The sequence below is a fragment of the Dipodomys merriami genome, unplaced genomic scaffold (assembly GCF_024711535.1).
Source record: "Dipodomys merriami isolate MVZ:Mamm:240054 unplaced genomic scaffold, mDipMer1.0.p SCAF_10, whole genome shotgun sequence".
In the NCBI taxonomy this organism is placed as follows: Eukaryota; Metazoa; Chordata; class Mammalia; order Rodentia; family Heteromyidae; genus Dipodomys; species Dipodomys merriami.
Window position 1 is genome coordinate 21,366,697 of NW_027202271.1, and position 20,664 is coordinate 21,387,360.

Below are 20,664 nucleotides of genomic sequence, written 5' to 3' on the forward strand. Positions count from 1 at the left end.
GCCAGCAGAACACTCACAGACTTTACCACATGCAAAAGCAAACAAAAAAAGCATGCCCCTTCTTAGGCCTGGGGGTGTCAGACACCCAAGGGGTGTCAGAATATTAGGGGGCAGGGTTAGTCACCCTAGTCTTAGGCCTAGGACCCTCCACATCCTAACACTTTGATTTCTCCATTCCTCATCCCCCTTCCTGGTTTTCTAATCATCTAAGTCCTCTCTTGCGCCGCCTCTCCCAGCCAGGGCCAGCCCTGTGTCTCCCGGCCCAGATCCAGCCCTGTCCTCTCCTCCCCCGCTGTCTCCTTGAAGTTTACTCTCCACCCAGCCTGCCCCCAGCACTGCCCTCCCTGTTTTCAAGCCAAAGGAAGTAACTTAAGCAAGACAGACATATTTTAGAGCCCCATGAGGATTTCTCAATAGTATAAAGACCCTAAGACAGGCAGACTCAAATCCAGGCTTCTCCTCCCTAGAATCCAGGACAAAATGCCTCTTAGGAACCTGACCGGGCCAGGGAAGGGAGCAAGGCATAAACCCCAGGCTGGAAGTATCATCAGGAATAGGAAAGATGCTAGAGGAAAGAGTTCACTAATTTCAGTGTGGCTCAGCTCTAGATTTGCTGGTGGAACAAGGAAAGTTGAAGTCAGCGCTCAACAGCAAACTAGAACACGAGGCCATGTCACTGTGTAGCCTGGCTGGCTACACAGACTTCTGCTCTACCTTGGAAGTGCCCAGTCTTTTTGTCTGTACTTACCCAACTGTTGGGGCAAGATCCCTGAGTTGGCTTACTGATTGTCCTCTTCCACTGTCCTCATGTATCCTGAGGTCAGAAAAGAAGAATCCTAGTGACAGAAGAGAAGGGAAAGTTATGTCCCAGCTCTAGGACAACAGAGTAAGGACTGAGTATTCAATAAACATTTGTTAAATAAATCAATACATGTATTGATATCAGGTGCAAGGGACAGAGATGAAAAGCCCTCCCAATATCTGCAGTCAGATGAACAGACTGTGATTAAAGAAGCTGAGGCAAGCCAGGCACTGGTAGCTTATACCTGTAATGTTAGCTACTCAGGAGGCTGAGATCTGAAAATGCAAGTTTGAAGCCAGCCCAGGAAGGAAAGTCTGTGGGACTGTTATCTCCAATTAATCAGCAAAAAGCTGGAAGTAGAGCTGTGGTAGAGGAGTGCCAGTCTCTAGTGAAGTAGCTAAAGGAAAGTGCCCAGGCCCTGACTTCAAGCCTCAGTACTGGCACAAGAAAGAAGAAGAAGAAGAAGAAGGAGAAGAAGGAGACGAAGGAGAAGGAGGAGAAGAAGAAACAGCAACTGGGTGCTGGTGGCTCAGGCCTGTAATCCTAGCTACTTTGGAGGCTGAGGCAGGAAAGTCTGTAGGACCCTTATCCCCAATTGACACTAGAAAATGGGAAGTGGTGCTGTGGCTCAACGTGGTAGTGCTCAAGGCACCTAGCCTTGAGCAAAGAGTTCAGGGACAAGGCCCAGGCCTGGGAGTTCAAGCCCTACGACCAAAAAATAAAAAGAAGAAGAAGAAAAGGAGGAGAAAGAGGAAGGGGAGGAGGAGGAAGGAGGATGAGGAGAGAGGAAGAGAGAGGAGGAGGGAGGAAGAAGAAAAGAAGAAGCTGCTGCCAGCAGCGGCTGTTACAAAGGAGCAAGCTCTCTCCCATAGGGAAAATTCTCTCTTATAAAGAAAGCTCCCTTTAATAGAATTGTTATTCCCCACCAAAGGATCTTGTACCCTATTCTATATCTTTGGGTGTGTGGATGTGTCCTTCAGATAGGGAAAGTTCCCAATAGGGAAGCCTGAGTTGGTCAGCTTTTTGCCCCTGCTTTCCATTCCTAGGGCGGCCCTCAGTGTGAAAGCCACAGTGCTCTGGCTAGAGGCTTGCATGGCAACTTGATGAGAAGGTAGGAGAGGATAGATTTGGTGTGAGGGAAGATAGTGGCACAAATGATAGCTCCCATGTATGATGTGCTATTATGTTCTAGACCCTCTGCTGAGGGCTATTAATGCACCATCCCATTTTACAGACTCAGAGACTTTGAGTAACTTGCGTGTGGTCCCACTATTGGAAGGTGACAGAACCAGAATTCACACTAAGGTTGCCAATGTCCATCAGGACCCAGGGCAGAGCATAGCAATGGAAAGGCTGAGGGGGGTGGGGCTGGAAGAAGAACCAGAATCCCAGTATTTTTCCTGGGGAGATGATCCAGGTAGAAATTAAAAACTCCTTTTCCATCCGGGGACCCTTGTGCCTCATTCTGTAATCTTCAGGTGTGTGAGGAAACATCTGCTCAAGATACAAAGGCCCTGCTCTAGATTTCCTTATTTTAGAGAAATGACTGTAATCCTAAGGCTGAACCTAGGGTCTTGGTGGGAATCTGGTGGGGGCTGTGTTTCTGGGAAAGCAGCCATTGTTTGCTCAAGAAATACCTCTTGTGAAATGGAAATGATGGAGAAATAGAGAAAAACTTGGGTTATGCAGTGTGGCCTGCTAAGCAATCGGGCTAGGGCGGCAGGGAGGGTTTGACACTTGCAAACACACATCCCGGGTCTATTCTGGGGCCTGGAACTGAAAGTCCTTTGCAACATCACAAGCGGGCTATGGTCTCCCTTCTGACTCACACATCCCCTCCCAGCCACTAGCCTTCCTCTCTACATTGGGATCCCTAACTTCTCAGCCAATAGACCACTACCAAACTCCTCCCTTAACTACAGAAACACTCTTTTCCTTGGAGTTCATTTGAGATTCTCCTGTCCTAAGCATTGGAGCCCTTGGCCATAACTCCTCCAGGGGTTGGGAATATGTGCTCTGGGCCAGGTCAGCCCTGGCAAGGCTGGATTACAAGAGTTCAGATATCCTCCAGGTTTGTAGCACCAGAATGCTTCAGCACTTTGGACCAAAGTCCAAGATTTTGTCTGAACTCCAACCCATAGGTTAAAGAGGAGGGGCCAGAGACCACCTAGAACCCATCTCTCCTCTCAGCTTTGGAGTGGTAGCCTGTGCGTGTGTGTGTGTGTGTGTGTGTGTGTGTGTGTGTGTGTGTGTGTGTGTGTGTGTGTGTGTGTGTGTGTGTGTGTGTGTGTGTGTGTGTGTGTGTGTGTGTGTGTGTGTGTGTGTGTTGGGGCAGGCAGAGGAATCTGAACTTTAAGAGAGAAAAATAATGTGGTGGAGGGGGGTTGGATAACAAAAGATTTTTGCTTACAACTAATAGTCTCCAGCTGCAAAAATACCAAAGGGGAGGCCAGGCAGGCTGGGGACTCTAGTTCTTGCCAACTCCTCACCGGCCTGCTGAGTGGGGCCCTGCCTGGCCTTTAGGGAGGTGGAAGGGGAGACCAGCCAAGGATAAATATCTGCAAGTAGGGACTCTTCTCTGCCCTCCTTCCCGGAAGTGGTTGCAAATGCAAGGCTGGAGGGAGGAGGCCTTCAGGCCATCCCATCCTGAAGCTTTGCAGGAATAAGTATGCAGCAACACCTGGGACCAGAGCATTAGATCTCTGCAGGCCTCTTCCTCCTCCCTCCTTGCCAAAGGAAGGGTGGATGGAGCAAGGGCAGGGTGTTGCCAGCCCTAAGGCTGGGCAGTGACTCAGGAGAGCCTCAGGAAGTTGGAGAGAAGGACATAACACGCCAGCTGGTGCTGGAAAAACAGCTTTGACTGATGAATTTCATGTACATGCCAATAGCCCCCAGGCCCCTGCCGTGCCCACCAAGTAAAGGGCACACAGCTCTGTTTGACTTTCAGCCGCCCTGCTGGCTGCCTAGGACTGCAGGCAGGTCTCAGCTTTGGGATTTCAGTTTCCTTTGGAGGCAGCCCAGCGGCTTCATTTTAATCTGGTTTCTCTGTGGTAACAGCATGTGGGGGCAGTTTGGTCGCCTTAACCCTTGCACTGGGCATCTTCCTCCAAGGCCTGGGTCTTCCCAAGCTACTGTCCTCCTTTTCTTACAATGTGACAGTACTGGGAACCCAGACAAATGACTGGTTGGGTTTGGGGAAGTAACACCTCTTTCCAGTGACCTCTTTCTCCAGTCATCTCGTGGTGAAATTCACTAGAGGGGACCTGAAGAGGAAACTTAATTTGATGAAGGCTTCCAATGGCCTCTTCCTCACCCCTCCCATTCCCCCCTCCCAGCCTCAGTCCTGTGACTGTGAGTCAGTCACTCAGCCAGCCAAGTTCCTTGGGAGCCATGTTCCTGTTCCCTTTGCCCCCCCTCCCTTTCCTGTCCCCCTACGGTTAGGAAACAGCCTCTGAACCTCTCTGGGACAAGGAAGAATTAGGAAGAGTTGTACAGAACCTGTCATTATACCTGATAGCTGTAAGAGAGGCAGAATAATGTCTGCTGGGTTGGGTGTGGGTAGTATGGGATGAGTTTCAACCAAATACAAGTAATCTAAAGATCTCTTTACCTGTTGATGTTCAAGGTAGGAGTCCCAGAAAGTCTCCCTTAGGAATCTCCTAGGTACCAGAGGCATTGCCTCTGATGGTCGTAGTTTGAGAGGACAGTGGAAGCTTAGAATTGAGTGGGTCCTATAGAGGAGTTTCTAGGGAAGGCCAGCAGGGATCCCCTGATTTTGTTTTGCTCTTAGACTTCCTGCTATCCTTGCCCCCTCCTTCTTTCTTTGGCCCTTTAGAGCCTCTTCTCTTTGTGGCTTAGGCTGCAGGTAGGTACCTGATCTCCATCTTCTCCAACTCCCATCCTCCTGGAGCTCCTCTCGCCCTGAGTTACTACTGGTTTACCTCCAGGCTTCTTTCTTGGCCCTCCCTTTTTCTCTCTTCCACCCTATATCTTAGTTCCCATTCCTTTAGACCCTCTCTAGGAAATTAGGAACTTGAACAATAGCACATTGAAGAAGCAGGGATGTGGGCGTAAGTAGAGGAAATTGGGTCCTTGTTACTGATTCCCAACTTTGTACCACCATGGACCTTCCCTCTTTTTTTTTTTTTTTTTTTTTGGCTCCTTGAGTCCTATCTTTTAGAATAGGTTTATTCCAAATCGAGCTTATTGATGGGTATTATAATTTTGTATTAAAAACAAAATTCAGGCCAGCGACTGGCTCATACTTACAATCCTAGCCACTCTGGAAGCTGAAATCTAAGGATTGAGATTGAACACTAGCCCTCTCAGAAAAGTCTATGAGACTCTTATTTCTAATAGACTACTAAAAAAACAGGAAGTAGAGCTATGGCACAAAAAATCTTAGGGACAGTGCCCAGGTCCTGAGTTCAAGTCCCCAGACTGGCACAATTTTTTTTAATTCATGCAACATATTACAACTTCCAGTCATTGCCTCTGGTTAGCAAGAGATTATTAGATTTACCATATCTTACCATGCCAAGTGTATAAGAATCTGGCAAAAGCAAAAATATTCAATGGTTTAGTTAAACTGGGTACTCTTATCTCAAGTAAAAGCAGATTGGAAAAAGAAAACAAAAACCTGGAACTAGATAGTAGACCTATTTGGTATCCCCAAGAAGATAGCTTCTGCTCAAGGATGAGTGAGAGGTGGAAAAGCCTGTCCATCAATCAGCCAGCCAATGTGTTTACTTAATATTTCCTGCTTGGTCCAATCCTAACCCAGCAAGGGCAGGGCACTTAGAAACTGGTATTTGGAGAGATCAAATATTTGGAAACATGACAAAAATAAGACCAAGTGTGATACTACAGTAACAACACCCACAAGAACTCAGAGAAAGGAGATGGTCATACCTGGGTGGGGTAGAGGGTACCCCAGAATGAGGGCTCACAGGTATGGGCTCAGCAACAGCCAGGGGAAATGCTTGTGGGAGGACTGCCTCCTCATAACTTTTTCATTCACACTCTCTAGACGTGGAACAGATGGCCATCGACTGGCTGACAGGAAACTTCTATTTCGTGGATGACATCGATGATAGGATCTTTGTGTGCAACCGAAATGGAGACACATGTGTCACTTTGCTAGACCTGGAACTCTACAATCCTAAAGGCATTGCCCTGGATCCTGCCATGGGGTAAGAATGGCAGGCAGTAGTTCTGACCTTGGAAGGGAAGACAGATACTACAGGGGAGTACCGCAGTATCCAGATCCCAAATAACATGTATCTGCCCATAGGAAGGTGTTCTTCACTGACTATGGGCAGATCCCAAAAGTGGAGCGCTGTGACATGGATGGGCAGAACCGCACCAAGCTGGTGGATAGCAAGATAGTGTTTCCTCATGGCATCACCCTGGACCTTGTCAGCCGCCTTGTCTACTGGGCTGATGCCTACCTGGACTACATCGAGGTGGTGGACTACGAGGGCAAGGGCCGGCAGACCATCATCCAGGGCATCCTGGTGAGGGAGACTTTTGTCTTTTGTTGTTGTGGGAGAGCACACTGGGGCCTTCTGGTGAGGGGCATCTTTTCAGGGAATGAACTGAGGGACAGTAAGGTTAACCCAAGTTCTCTGGTGGGAAAGGGGTGGGCAGGAGCACATCGGACAACAGGAAGGATATGGCTTCCACAGCCATCTTAGACACCTTTTACTTCCTTTTTCTCATCTAATCCTCAAAATCACCCCTGGAAGATGAGCAGGTAGATGTTTTAGACATCTTTTGGCAGATTGAAAAAAAAAAAAAAAAAAGAAGAAGGGTTCAAAGATGTTTAGTGGTTTGCCTCAGGTTACACAACTGGCTCCTCAAACCCAGTCAGGAAGATTTGCTGCTCAGAGGTGCCAACTACATTCTGGGGTAATTAGGATGACCAGCCATACCAGTTTTCCTGGGACTGCCCAGCAAAACCCCAAACTCCCCAGCGCTGAGGTTTGGAGTAAACTGAGAAAGCTAGTCACCTAGGACGAGCAAATGTGGGTAGTGGGGGCTTTTATGGCACCTGTTCAGAGCAAGTGTTTATCTCCAGCTTCCTAAAACTAGGGGCTGCGATCAAGTTGAGTGTTCTCAAGAGAGAGTTCTCAGACTAAAATCATTTAATCACCTATGGTGTGTCGAAATCTGTGAGGGATATGATTCCTGCCCTCAAGGCATTTGGCAGAGTCGGTAGGACAAGTTCACTATTTACCACACCAGGTAACAGGGTGTCATCCAAGAGACAGTGTAAAAGGAAAAAAATACCTGGCTAGAAGATTCTATGTGTTCTTTAAGGGCAACAGTCAGTCTATCTATCTATGTATCTATGTATCTATGTATCTATGTATCTATGTATGTATGTATGTATCTATCTATCTATCTATAGATAGATAGATAGATCTATCTATCTTCTGTTTTCTATTTGTGCTAGTACCAGTACCAGCTGTTACTCGGCTTTTTTACTAAGGTTGGTACTCTTCCACTTGAGCCACATCTCCACTTCCTACAAGTTCTTTAAAGAGGTACTCTTGGGTCAGGCACTAGTGGCTCATGCCTGTAATCCTAGCTACTCAAGAGGTTGAAATCTGAGGATCACGGTTCAAAGCCAGCCCAGGCAGGAAAGTCCGTGAGACTCTTACCTCCAAATAACTACCAGAAAACCAGAAATGGCACTGTGGCTCAAGTGGTAGAGCATTAGCCTTGAGCTGAAGAGCTCAGGGACAGTGCCTAGACCCAGAGTTCAAGCCCCATGACAGACAAAAAAAAAAAATTAAAAAAAGAGGTAGGTACTCTTGGGTCAGATGTCAGTAGCTTACTCCTGTAATCCCAGCCACTTGGGAGCTGAAACCTGAAAATCAAGGTTCAAATCCAGCCCAGGCAGAAAATTCCAAGGCATTCTATCTCCAACTAACCAGCAGAAAGCTATACTGGAGATAATGCTTAAGTGGTAAAGCACCAAACATGGAGGGAAAATGCAAGGTCCTGTGTTCAAGTTCCAGGACTGGCTCACATACACACACAAAAAAAATTAAAAATCTCCGGAAGAACTGGATAGTCTAGCCTAAGGAGACAGGAATAAAACCTGGAATTAAACAAGTAGAGGGTAAATTTGGGAAAGCAGATGTTGGAGTTTGGATGGAAGGCTGGGCCTGCAGCGAGCTGAGAAGCTGACTTCTCTGCCAACCATTCCCACCTACATCGTAGATTGAGCACCTGTATGGCCTAACTGTGTTTGAGAATTATCTCTACGCCACCAACTCGGACAATGCCAATGCCCAGCAGAAGACAAGTGTGATCCGGGTGAACCGCTTTAACAGCACTGAGTACCAGGTTGTGACCCGTGTAGACAAGGGTGGTGCCCTCCACATCTACCACCAACGCCGTCAGCCCCGTGGTAAGCAGGCTCTGCAGCCCCTCCAAAGTTAGCTTCACCCCCAAAGCTCTCTAGGCTCAAGATCATTGCTCCTTTATGAGTGCTCTTGTGGGGACTGTTGATTCTTAAATATCATAAATGCTTCTTTTAAGCATCTACCCACAAGCTGTCCACCATGGCTCCTTGCTGGCCTCTTATAACTCATCCTGCCTCTCACCCACTTTGCTCCTCCCAGTTCCCTTGCTATTCTAGAGCAAAAGTATCTGTCTGCAGGTAGCTTTAGGACTCTCTTCCTTGACCACTGAAGCACCCCCTCCCCTCGCCCCAAGGGAATCCAGAGATTCGTCTATCTCCTTGTTAGACTGAAGAAATCCCAGTCCTGTAGCTTCCAAAATCCCAAAATGGAACACAAGGACCACAGGAGCAAGAAGTGTGGTCAGACTCCAGGAAGCACTCTGGGCACAGGGGCCCTGAGGGGTTTTCTGATGGCTCTCCACCCTGCTTCCAGTGAGGAGCCACGCTTGTGAGAATGACCAGTATGGCAAGCCTGGCGGCTGCTCCGACATCTGTCTGTTGGCCAACAGCCACAAGGCGAGGACGTGCCGGTGCCGCTCAGGATTCAGCCTGGGGAGTGACGGGAAGTCCTGCAAGAGTGAGTGGCAGGGAAGGGCGGGAGTGTCCTCAAATGTCCCCCCACAGTTCCTCTGCTGCTTCGGCTGAGATGCAGAGAAGAGTGAAGGGTAGAGGCATAGCCAGTCTGAGAAGTCTGTAAATGGATGTGTTCATTCATTCACTCATCCCACAAGTAATCTAGTGAGTACTCACTATCTATTTGCTTCTGTTTGGGCCATGATGATGTAGCAGTGAATAAGAAGACAGTTATCATCCTGGCCTCAAGAAACTTATAGTCTAATTGAGGACACAAACTTGAGTAAATATAACTTTAGGTGTTGATATTTATGTGAAAAATTAAACAATATACTTAGTGATGATGGGGCTTCTCTGATGAGGTCTTATTTGAGCCAAGCTCTCTAAAGTGAGGAAGTCAGCAGCGTGAACCTAAAGAAAGTACATTTCTGGCAGAGGGAACAGACAGTGCAAAGGCCCTGAGACTCATGTGGGCTTGATGTGTTAGAGACGTGATCCAAAGGATGACAGGGCTGAGTGTTGTGAGTGCAGACAAATAAAGGGAGAGATTTGTATTTTGTTCTAACTGGGACAAGAAGCTCAGGGTGACTGTGGACAAAAGAAATGACGTGATTGGGTTCGCATTATGTAAACTCATGCTGCTATTGGGTGGAGGCTGGGCCACAGAGAAGAAGCCTGGAGGCTATTTTGGTGGTATGGGCAAGGAGTGATGTGGTTTAGGCTGAGATGGTAGCAGAGGAAGTGGTGGAAAGCCATCCGATTCTAACATACTTTGCAAGTACTCCTTGTAGGTCAGGCCATTTCACTACTAAGTAGTGAAAACTTAACTGAAAACATGCTGTCCTTCCCTCCACTTCCCACTCCCCAAGAGTGTATGTTAACCCCCACTAGGTTACCTGGCCCTGGACACAGTCAAACACACATGTGTGCTCTGTCTATCTGACTTAGAGTCCTGCCTATCCCGTGTCTCCTGGCCCTGCACAGCTGGATGTTGCAGCTGGAGGAGTGGGGTAGTATGGCATATGTGCATTTGTATGTGACTGTGTGACTCTGTGCCCCTTATTGTGCCTGCCCTAGAGCCAGAGCATGAGCTGTTCCTCGTGTATGGCAAGGGCCGACCGGGCATCATCCGGGGCATGGACATGGGGGCCAAGGTCCCAGATGAGCACATGATCCCCATTGAGAACCTCATGAATCCCCGAGCCCTGGACTTCCATGCTGAGAGTGGCTTCATCTACTTTGCTGACACCACCAGCTACCTCATTGGCCGCCAGAAGATTGATGGCACCGAACGAGAGACCATCCTGAAGGATGGTAAGTAGTGCGGGTAGGAGTCCTGAGTGACAGGAAGCAATCTGGAGCCAGCCATCTCTTTCTCTGCTGCCTCTCAGCTTGGAGGGGACCCCCTGCTGTCTGCCTGGCTGGACTGGTTGGCATGGAGATGAGGGGATAGACAGGCTGACCCCTGTGTGACCCTCTTCTTGGCTGAGCTGAAAAGAGGCAGGAGGATGGATGGATTAGGCAGCAAGGGCCAGTCTCACCAGCCCTTGGGAAAACTCAGGATCTCTCTGCCATTGGCTCAGAGCCCTGGAAGAGCAGCACACATCTGGGAGAAGCATGAGGCCCCGAATCAGAGCTGGGCCTATTAGCAGGGTATATGCATGTATACATGCACACCACCAAAAATTGCCCCCAACATATCCCCAGTGAGCTGTGTTTTGTGATTTGCATCTAGCTGTTTCCCTCTATACTGCTTGGTCAGGCTCACTGTGTGCTGTCTTTTGGATGCCATCCCATGGCTCCTGGGCTTTATGAGTTTTGCCCAAACCTATACTTGGAACCCTCGGATCTGGCTCCCTAACCGGTCCATCTGGCTGATTCCAGACAACACCCATTGCCTTGTTCCCCACCTCCACTGCCACCCAGAGAACCTTAGCAGTCAGCAATCATAAGACTATAGGGAAATCAAAAGTTAGCTCCTCATCAGGAAAAGATTGGGGTTCCCTCTACCAGGGGAACTGCTATTTAAAGGAGCCTGGAGATGAAGCCTTTGGCTAAGTGAAAAATCACTTCCTAATTTATTCATTTTGTTAGTTCAGGGTTTTTAGGCCTAGAATGTGGCGTCACACTTGTACTGAGAGCCAGTATACATTGCTTCAGCTGTCCACCCCGGGCACAGGCTCAGACATGCCCTCATGCAAGTACCCACGTCAGCCACATAGTCTCCTGGCTGCTGCCACGTGCAGTTTTGAGAGACTGCCTCAACACAGATATGGCAACCCCAAATAGTTCTCTCCCCTCACCCCACCCCAACTTGCCTTCTCCTTCACCCACCCACCAGGGGCACCAGGTACTTCCCACGTTCCCTGGCCCTGGCTGCCCCCAGCACTGTGTGTACTGCAGAGCCAGAAGGGGACTCTTAGGAGCTTTCTTTAAGGCTCTGCCTCATGGCCCCTTTGGTTCCCACAGGCATCCACAACGTGGAAGGCGTGGCCGTGGACTGGATGGGGGACAATCTGTACTGGACAGATGATGGGCCCAAGAAAACCATCAGTGTGGCCAGGCTGGAAAAAGCTGCACAGACCCGAAAGACCTTAATCGAGGGCAAGATGACACATCCCAGGGCCATTGTAGTGGATCCGCTCAATGGGTGAGTCCTCCCAGTCCTCCTCTCAGAGAAGGGAAGGAGATAGAGTGAAGCAGGAGGGGTGGCTGAGGCCTGCTGCGGAAGCAGGAATGGGAGGCTGAAAGGGGAGCAGGTGTCTCTGTCTTCAGGACAATGGGGACAATGCCTTCAGTACAAGTGGACATCTGATCCCGTTTCTCCAAGCTCAGATCCCTCTACCTGCTCCCCTTATCCTTAGAATGAGACCCAGGTTCCTATAAGACCTGCACAGCTCTGTTCTTTGAGCCTGCCTGATGCTTATCTACCTTCATTGCACCTCCCTTCCTACCTCTGAAGGTTCTATCCCTACCACCTATCATCTGTGATGGCCCACTGGCCTCAGAGCTTTGGCTGTTAGATTTCCTCTTCCTGGAATGTCCAGATACTGACAGGTCTACCTCCCTCTTAGCATCAGATCTTAGCTCTCCATCCTATCATTCATTTTCCTCCTGATTTTTATCACTCTCTGACATGACCTGACATTCTTTAGTTTTTGGCAGTACTGGGGTCTGAGCTCAGTGCCTTACGCTTGCTAGACAGACACTTGAGCCATACCTCCAGCCCCTTTTTTGCTTTAGTTGCTTTTCTGATAAAATCTAAAACTGAATAGCATTTTTGCCTGGGGCCTGCCTGGAACCCAGAGCCTCTGACTTACATCTCCCCATAGATGGGAACTCAGGTACATATCATCTCACCTTGCTTATTGGTTGAGATAAGGTTTTGTTAACTTCTTACCCTGGCTGACCTTGAATGACAATTTTCCTGATTTCCTGCCTCCAACTAACTAGTATTATAGGCATGAATACCTCACCCAACCATGATGACCCTTTATTTGTTTATTTATTTATTGCTGGTTGTGGGGCTTGAACTCAGGGCCTGGGCATTGTCTCTAAGCTACTTTGCTCAAGGTTAGCGCTTTACTACTTTGAGCCACAATGCCACTTCCCGTTTTCTGGTGTTTGAATGGAAATAAGAGATTCATAGACTTTCCTGCCTAGGCTGTCTTGGACACGTGATTCTCAGTCTCAGTCTTCTGAGAAGCTAAGCTTACAGGCATGAACCACCAGTACCCAGCTATTTTTTTCTCATTTTTTGGCATTACTGTTTCGTTCGTGTGTGTGTGTGTGTGTGTGTGTGTGTGTGTGTGTGTGTGTGTGTGTGTGTGTGTGTGTGTGTGTGTGTGTGTGTGTGTGTGTGTGTGTGTTTAACTCAGGAACTTGCACTTTCTAGGCAGACACTGTACTATTGACCTATACCTCCAGGACCACTCACCTTATATTTTACACTGGTTATTTTGGAGTAAAGTCTTGCTTTTTGCCCAGCGTGCACCTACCTGTACCACAATCTACCTGTTTCAGGCTTCCTGTTAATAATGGATGACAGACACAAGCTACTGATTTTCTTTTGCTTTTCTCCACTGAAATGGAATTTTGAGGACTTTTCTGCCCAGGCTGGCCCGGACCTGTAACCCTACTCATCTTAGTTTCCCACCTTGCTAGGATGTCAGATGTGTACTACCATGCCCAAGTCTCACAAACTTTTCTGCTTGGGCTGGCCTCAAATCATGATCTGCCCATTCTCAGCCTCCCAAGTAGACAAGATTATAGGCATGAGCCACTGGCTCCTGGCTTGCCATAACCTTCTTGATGGACTTGGTTTTTTTTGTGGGATGTGAACTCTGCCGGAGCAGGGACCTTGGTCTCTATTTCATCCCTGTGTGCCAAAACATGCTCAGCTGAACTTGGGCACTCAGCAAATGTTTGCTGAATGGAGGCCTAAGTGAATGCAATGTGGGGCTGTAGACACCACTCTTGGGTCAAGATCACAGAGAAGGCTGTTAATGGCAAGAGCGGCCCATGGGATGCTGACTAGTCACTACCTACAGGTGGATGTACTGGACAGACTGGGAGGAAGACCCGAAGGACAGTCGACGAGGACGGCTGGAGAGGGCTTGGATGGACGGCTCCCATCGAGATGTCTTTGTCACCTCCAAGACAGTGCTTTGGCCCAATGGGCTAAGCTTAGACATCCCAGCTGGGCGCCTCTACTGGGTGGATGCCTTCTATGACCGCATCGAGACCATCCTGCTCAATGGCACAGACCGGAAGGTGGGCAGGCATATGTGCATTGCTAGACCATGTTTGTGTGCAGGAGGCTCTGAGTGAGTCTGTGGATATTTCCCAGGCTGTGTGCTCCATGCATGTTTACTTGTGTGTGTGTGTGTGTGTGTGTGTATCTTTTGTGTTGTGTGGAGATTGCTTCTATTAGTATATATATTTATGTCTGTCTACATTATCTGTGGGTGTGAATGTTGTGTGCACATCATTGCATCTCTGTGTGTGTATGCACTCATTGCCTCAAAGTGGGAGATGCCCCAGGAACAACACACACACACTTGTTCATGTGTGTGGTTATGTGTTTCCTGAGTCTAGTGTGTATAGAGTATAGACCATCCTCTTTCTAGATAAATAAGGCCTTTCATGATAATGCCCCTGACTACCTGGGTGGTCTCATTTCCCTGCTGCTTCTTATGCCCCAACACTTAAAAAATGTTTTATTGTTATAAACATGATGTTCAGAGGGGTTGCAGTTACTTAAGTCAGGTAAAGAGTGCATTTCTTTTTGGACAATGTCACTTCTTCCTTACTCACCCCAATACTCTTTGAATAAGCTTGTAACTCCTCTCACACTTCGTGGTGCCTCTGCCCCCTGAGCCGTTGCTCGGGCCATTCCTCTGACTGGGAGCCCACACAGCTCTTCCTACCTGGCATGCACCTCCTGGGATATTGTCTCCATACCCTTCTTCTATATGGGGATTGCCTATGTATCTGTCCATGAGATAATGATGTTCAAGCGCAAGACTGTCTTTTAAAAACCAAAATCTCTTAGAGGCTTCAACAGTGTGGCTCTCAATGGATCCTGATAAATGTCTATTAGATGGAGAAATTCTGGCTGTCTGCTCAGTAGAGAGGGAGAGGGTGGGTAGGGGGAGAGAGTATTGGGGATATAAGACTAAGAGATGACAGTGATGCCACTTCATTATTAGTGTCACTCCCTCTGCTAAGTTAATCTATGGGGTCAAAGTCAAGCAACTCACTGTGTACAGAGCCATTTCAATCAGGAGACTCTACTGGACCAGACCTTCCTGAGGAGGTCTCCTCACTTGTCTCCCAACTCCTCAGAAACATCCCCTCCATTCCTAGATTGTGTATGAGGGTCCTGAGCTGAACCATGCTTTTGGCCTGTGTCACCATGGCAACTACCTCTTCTGGACTGAGTACCGCAGTGGCAGTGTCTACCGCTTGGAAAGGGGTGTGGGAGGTGCACCCCCCACGGTGACCCTTTTGCGCAGTGAGCGCCCTCCTGTCTTTGAGATCCGCATGTATGATGCCCAGCAGCAGCAAGGTACCCCCTTGGTTGGGGCTGGGGAGAGAGTGGGACCTAGGTGGCAGCGGGGATCCTCAGTTCTGACTTTTGAGGCTTCTGTGAAGCCCTCAACCCAGTTTGACTCTGTTTCCTACTCCCCCCCCCTTTTTTTTTGCCCCATGTCTGCTTCCAATCCCCTCCACTCCCCTCTCTGGCCTTTCTTGACCCTGTTGCACCCATCCCTGTACCTCCTTTCATCCTTCCCGCCAGTGGGTACCAACAAATGCCGAGTGAACAATGGTGGCTGTAGCAGCCTGTGTCTGGCCACCCCTGGGAGCCGCCAGTGTGCCTGCGCTGAGGACCAGGTGTTGGACACAGATGGCGTCACTTGTCGGGGTATGAGGGGCCTGCTTGGGACAGGGGCAGGGGCAAGGAGCTGACCCCACAGAGAGGGCAGAGGGGGCTCCAGGGTTTCACTCAAAAATTAAGGGGGCTAAGGAGGAACTTGTAGGGCCAATGGAAAGCAAGAGACAAGGTTGAGGACCCAAAATATTAGAACAGGGGAACAGAGGGACTTAAGAGTATGGGAAGTTTAGAGGAAACTGACTGGCATGGTGCTACATACTTGCAGTGCTAGCAGTTGGGAAGCTGAGGTAGGAGGATCACAGGTTCAAGACCAGCATGGGCTACCTGAAGAGACCGTATCTAGAAAAAACAACAAAAATAAAGATTGTGAAAATCTAAATGAGCAATTATACAGCTATGGAAGAAGAAAATATTCAAAATTCCTTTTAACTTTAATTCCCCATTATTAAAGTAAAATAACAGTATTTCAAAATAGTGAAAATTAAAGAGGAGGAAATAATGTCCAAATCTCACCAATGAACACTATCATAGTATTAGCATGTTGATAAACTACATACCAGTTTTGTTTTCTAAATGGCTTATATTGGGGCGTTTTGTTTTGTTTTGTTTTGTTTTGTCAGTCATGGGGCTTGAACTCTGGGCCTGGGCATTATCCCTGAGCTGAAGAGCTCAAGGCTAGTGCTCTACCACTTGAGCCACAGTGCCACTTCCAGTTTTCTGGTGGTTAATTGGAATAAGAGTATCACAGACTTTCCTGCCTGGGCTGGCTTTGAACCTCGATCCTCAGATCTCAGTCTCCTGAGTAGCTAGGATTATAGGAGTGAGCCACCAGCACCTGGTTTATATTGTTTTTGTTTGTTTTGTTTATGGAGGTACCAGGGCTTGAACTCACGGCCTCAAACACACTAGGCTTGCTTGCCCACTATTTTCACTCTACCACTTGAACAATGCCTCCAGCCCTACTTTTTCTTTTTTGTGCTGGTACTTAGGCCTCAAACTCTTACTTGGCTCTTTTTGTTCATGCTGGTGCATGAGCCACGGCTCTACTTTCAGTTTTTGTTTTCTGAACTGGAAATGAGATTTGGATTTGTCTTCCAGGTTAGATTCTAATCGTGATCAGCCTCCTGAGTGACTAGGATTATAGGCATGAGCCACTGGGCATGTAGCTATACTGTTCATTTCTTCTTCTTCCTTTTTTTCTTCCAGAGCTGAGGACGGAACTTAGGGCCTTGAGCTCACCAGGCAGGCTTTCTTCTGCTGAGCTAAACCCCTAACCTCTATACTGTTTCTTTTTTTTTTTTTTTTCTGTTGGTCGTGGGGCCTGAACTCTGGGCCTGGGCACTGTCCCTCAGCTCTTCAGCTGTCGACTAGCGCTCTACTACTTGAGCCTCAGCCCCACTTCCGGCTTTTTCTGCTTATGTGGTGCTGAGGAATCGAACCCAGGGCCTCATGCATGCAAGGCAAGCGCTCTACCACTGAGCCACCTTCCCAGCCCCTATACTGTTTCTTATACAACTGTCATCAGGCTGTCTATAAGATGTCTTTTGCAGGCTGGGAAGGTGGCTCAGTGGTAGAGCGCTTGCCTTGCATGCATGAGGCCCTGGGTTCGATTCCTCAGCACCACAGAAGCAGGAAAAAAAAAAAAGCCAGAAGTGGTGCTATGGCTCAAGCGGTAGAGCACTAGCCTTGAGCTGAAGAGCTGAGGGACAGTGCCCAGGCCCAGAGTTCAGGCCCCACAACCGGATACCCCCCCCAAAATATGTCTTTTGTAAGCCAGGTGTGGTGGCTCACACCTGTAATCCTAGCTACTCAGGAAGCTGAGTTCTGAGGATTGTGGTTCAAAGCCAGGAAAGGCCGTGGGACTCTTATCTCCAATAAACCACTCAGAAAACCAGAAGTGGCGCGGTGGCTCAAGCAGTAGAGAGCTAGCCTTGAGCTGAAGAGTTCAGGGACAGCGCCCAGGCCCAGAGTTCAAGCCCCATGACCAACAACAAAAAATCTTTTTCTCCTTATTTTCTTATTGTGTTATTTTTGTTCAGTTTACTTTTTGCAGTACTGGGGATTGAACCCAGAGCCTTACACATGTTAGGCAACAACTCTACCACTGAGCTATATCCCTATGCCCTTATTACATTATTTTAGGTAGCCTAATTTTTCAAAATTAAAGTGGGGTCTAGGATGTAGATTGGAACCTAAGGCCTTGGGTTCAGTCCTTAGCATCACAAAAAATATTTCAAAATTATGATAAAAGTGGGTCATGTTTATTATAAAAATAAATAAATACACAGTAGAGAAGAATATAAAGGAGAAAATACAATCATCTCAAATTCTACCTCCCTTCAATGAACACTGTTGCCATTTTGGGGAGTGTCTTGTCCTCCCAAACATTTCTTTGTGCATTTACTTTTACATAAATGGAATTGTGCTGCACATGCTGTCCTGCTTTTGTCTCTTGGCAGTACATCCTGAATACATAAGCAGCATTTGTAATGGCTAAACTATGTATCATTTCATAGATGCCCATAATCCTTACTATTCAGGAAGCTGAGATCTGAGGATCCTGGTTCCAAGCCAGCCTGAGCAGGAAAGACTATGACTCTCTTATCTCCAATTAACCAGCAAAAGCCAGAAATAGAGCTATGCCTCAAGTGATAGAGTATGAGCCTTGAGTGAAAAAGCTAAGAGAAAGTGCCCAGGCTCTGATTCAAACCCTAGTGCCAGCACACGCGCGCGCGCGCACACACACACACACACAGAGTAGATGTTCCATGATCTCCCCAACTGTTTGTCTACTGTTGGATATTTAGGCTGTTTCCAATTTTCTGTTAGGATCATAGCCAACATTTATGGAACATAGGCTAATGTATGTCCTGGCACTGTTAAAAATATCTTCCATACTTAGGAAATAAATATTCCTTAAACATCTCCATAGGGAAGGCATTTGTTATTGTCCCCGCTTTACAGATGAAGGAACTGAGGCCCTGAGTTCAAGCAGGAATTGAAACCTAGGAAGTCTGAAGAGCCCCATTATTCCTCATGCTGTGCTATTTCTCACGTCCCTATCCCTTCCCATATTCTGGATGGTTTGCTCACCAGAGTCCCAGGAATGGAAAAGGTTTGTGGAGCTTAGGTCAGTGTCCAGCTAAGAGTGAGTGGCTGAGGTCAGTGAAGGTGAATGTGTTGGCAGAAGGAGTTAAGAAACTGAAGAGCCAGGGTATGTGAAGGATCATCTGTGTGGACATTGAGATCATCAAGAACTGAGCCAGGAGTGACTTTGGAGCAAGTGCCACTGAACCAGGAGCTACAAGCCCTATGGAAGGAGAGGGTGCTTTAGTCCCTTGAAAGTCAGCACTGGTTTTTTGGGAAGCACAGGTGAAGGTAGCCAGGAAGCAGTAGTGAGAATCAAGAAGGAAAGTCATATACCAACATCCAGGTCTAGCGGTCCAAAGGACAGGGGAAAGAAAAGAGCCACCCAGAAGACCCATGACAGGTTTCAGATATTAGAGAAGGCTGAGGTGGGTCAGAAATAGAAAGTACAGCTGAGAGTCAATGGCTCACACTTGTGATCCTAGCCTCTCCAGGAGGCTGAATCTGAGGATAGCAGTTAGAAGCCTGGGCAGGAAAGTTCATGAAGTTCTTACCTTCTCCAGTTAACCAGCAAAGAGCAGAAGGTGGTAAACCACTACCCTTAAGCAAAAAACAAACAAAAAAACCCAGCAACCTAAAGGACAGTGCCCAGGCCCTGAGTTCAGGCCCTAATACCAGCCTGGGGGGAGGGAGAGGATGAACAGGAAGGGAGGAGTGGGGAAGAGAAACTATAAAGCTAGAGGAGAGCACAGGAACTGACACTGGAGTGCTGGCTGCTTGGTTACTGATGTGTCCATGTTAGGGAGGGGTAAAGCCTGAAGAGTTCTGGGTCCTCTCCTTTCCTCTGGGATCAGTGGATTTGCAAAAGAAGAAGTCTAGGGCATTCCTGGACCCAGGTGGAAAGGAGGAGTCTAGGTGTCAGGGAGCAGACTGCTTGGCAGTGATGTATGGGGCACATGCAAGTACAGAATTTTTTGGAGTTGAATAAGCATCTACATGCTGCTTGAGAAAGAATTGCAGCTTCTGTCCAGATAATTGGTTCAAAAAAATCTGTGCTAGGAAAAATTCCTCTGTGTATTATTAACATACCATTAAGACATTAAAAAGGTAGAGGAGGCTTAGCCCCTGTCCCATGGCCTGGGTCTGACCTTCCCCCTCATACTCCTGTGGTGCCCACAGCGAACCCATCCTACGTGCCCCCACCCCAGTGCCAGCCAGGCGAGTTTGCCTGTGCCAACAGCCGCTGCATCCAGGAGCGCTGGAAATGTGATGGTGACAATGACTGCTTGGACAACAGTGATGAGGCCCCAGCGCTCTGCCGTGAGTCACCCCCACCCCCAGTCAGCAGCAGGCAGGGCCGGGGGCTCAGGCAGCCTCCGGCCCTTGCTTAGGCCCCACCCTCTCACTAACCCCTGATCTGCCCCACCCCCACCCCCAGATCAGCATACCTGCCCCTCGGACCGATTCAAATGCGAGAACAACCGGTGCATCCCCAATCGCTGGCTCTGTGATGGGGACAATGACTGTGGCAACAGTGAGGACGAGTCCAATGCTACTTGTTCAGGTTTGGCACAGGGGCCCAGGAGACGGGGACTGGGCCTGGGGAGACAGAGGGTGCTCTGGAGGGTTCCCACCCCCCCATTAGAGGAAGCATCCCTTGCCAGGGCGGGGCTTACAGGGGGCAGGGCACAGCTCAAGACTAGAAATGAGAAGAGATGCAAGTTGGAGGAGCCTCTTTGGAGACTAGCAGAGACCCCTTAAACTATGGAATAAAGCATTGGCATGTAACATATAGAACTGTAGATGGGTTTAGACCCAGGGGTTAGAGAAATAGTCGGGTATAGACCTATAATCCCAGTGCTTAGGAGGCAATGGCAAGAAGATGGAGAATTTGATGCCAGCATGGGCTACACAGCAAGCTCCAAGCCAACTTAGACTACCTAGTAAGACAGTCTCAAAAAAAGGGGGGGGGGTGGAAGGAAGGAGGGAAGGAGAGAAGGAAGGAGGGGAAAAAGGCAGACAGTAAGAGGCAGGTCAAAGATAACAGGGAAGATGAAACATTACAAGGGCCTGGATGATGATCACTCATACCTGCCCATCCTTCAGCTCGCACCTGCCCACCTAACCAGTTCTCCTGTGCCAGTGGCCGCTGCATCCCTATCTCCTGGACCTGTGACCTGGATGATGACTGTGGGGACCGCTCTGATGAGTCAGCCTCCTGTGGTGAGAGAGGCTGGAAGGCCAGGCTGGGCCTGGGGAAGTGAAGGCCTTAGGAACATTCCCTGGGTAGGACTGGAGAGACCCAACGCCTTACTACCTGCTTGGCCCTGA

The 20,664-nt window shown here is 48.4% G+C and overlaps 1 protein-coding gene across 1 annotated transcript in view; it reads left to right on the forward strand.

Annotated features, from left to right (window-relative positions):
* The window catches only part of Lrp1 (LDL receptor related protein 1), a 91,424-nt gene that overhangs the window by 22,648 nt on the left and 48,112 nt on the right, over positions 1–20,664 (forward strand). The window contains exons 7-18 of the mRNA XM_069987055.1: positions 5,832–5,994; positions 6,096–6,318; positions 8,033–8,222; positions 8,710–8,853; positions 9,927–10,163; positions 11,319–11,499; positions 13,400–13,622; positions 14,718–14,919; positions 15,151–15,276; positions 19,513–19,653; positions 19,772–19,897; positions 20,440–20,556. Of these exons, the coding sequence (XP_069843156.1) occupies positions 5,832–5,994; positions 6,096–6,318; positions 8,033–8,222; positions 8,710–8,853; positions 9,927–10,163; positions 11,319–11,499; positions 13,400–13,622; positions 14,718–14,919; positions 15,151–15,276; positions 19,513–19,653; positions 19,772–19,897; positions 20,440–20,556 (2,073 nt within the window). The remainder of the gene's footprint in view (positions 1–5,831; positions 5,995–6,095; positions 6,319–8,032; positions 8,223–8,709; positions 8,854–9,926; positions 10,164–11,318; positions 11,500–13,399; positions 13,623–14,717; positions 14,920–15,150; positions 15,277–19,512; positions 19,654–19,771; positions 19,898–20,439; positions 20,557–20,664) is intronic.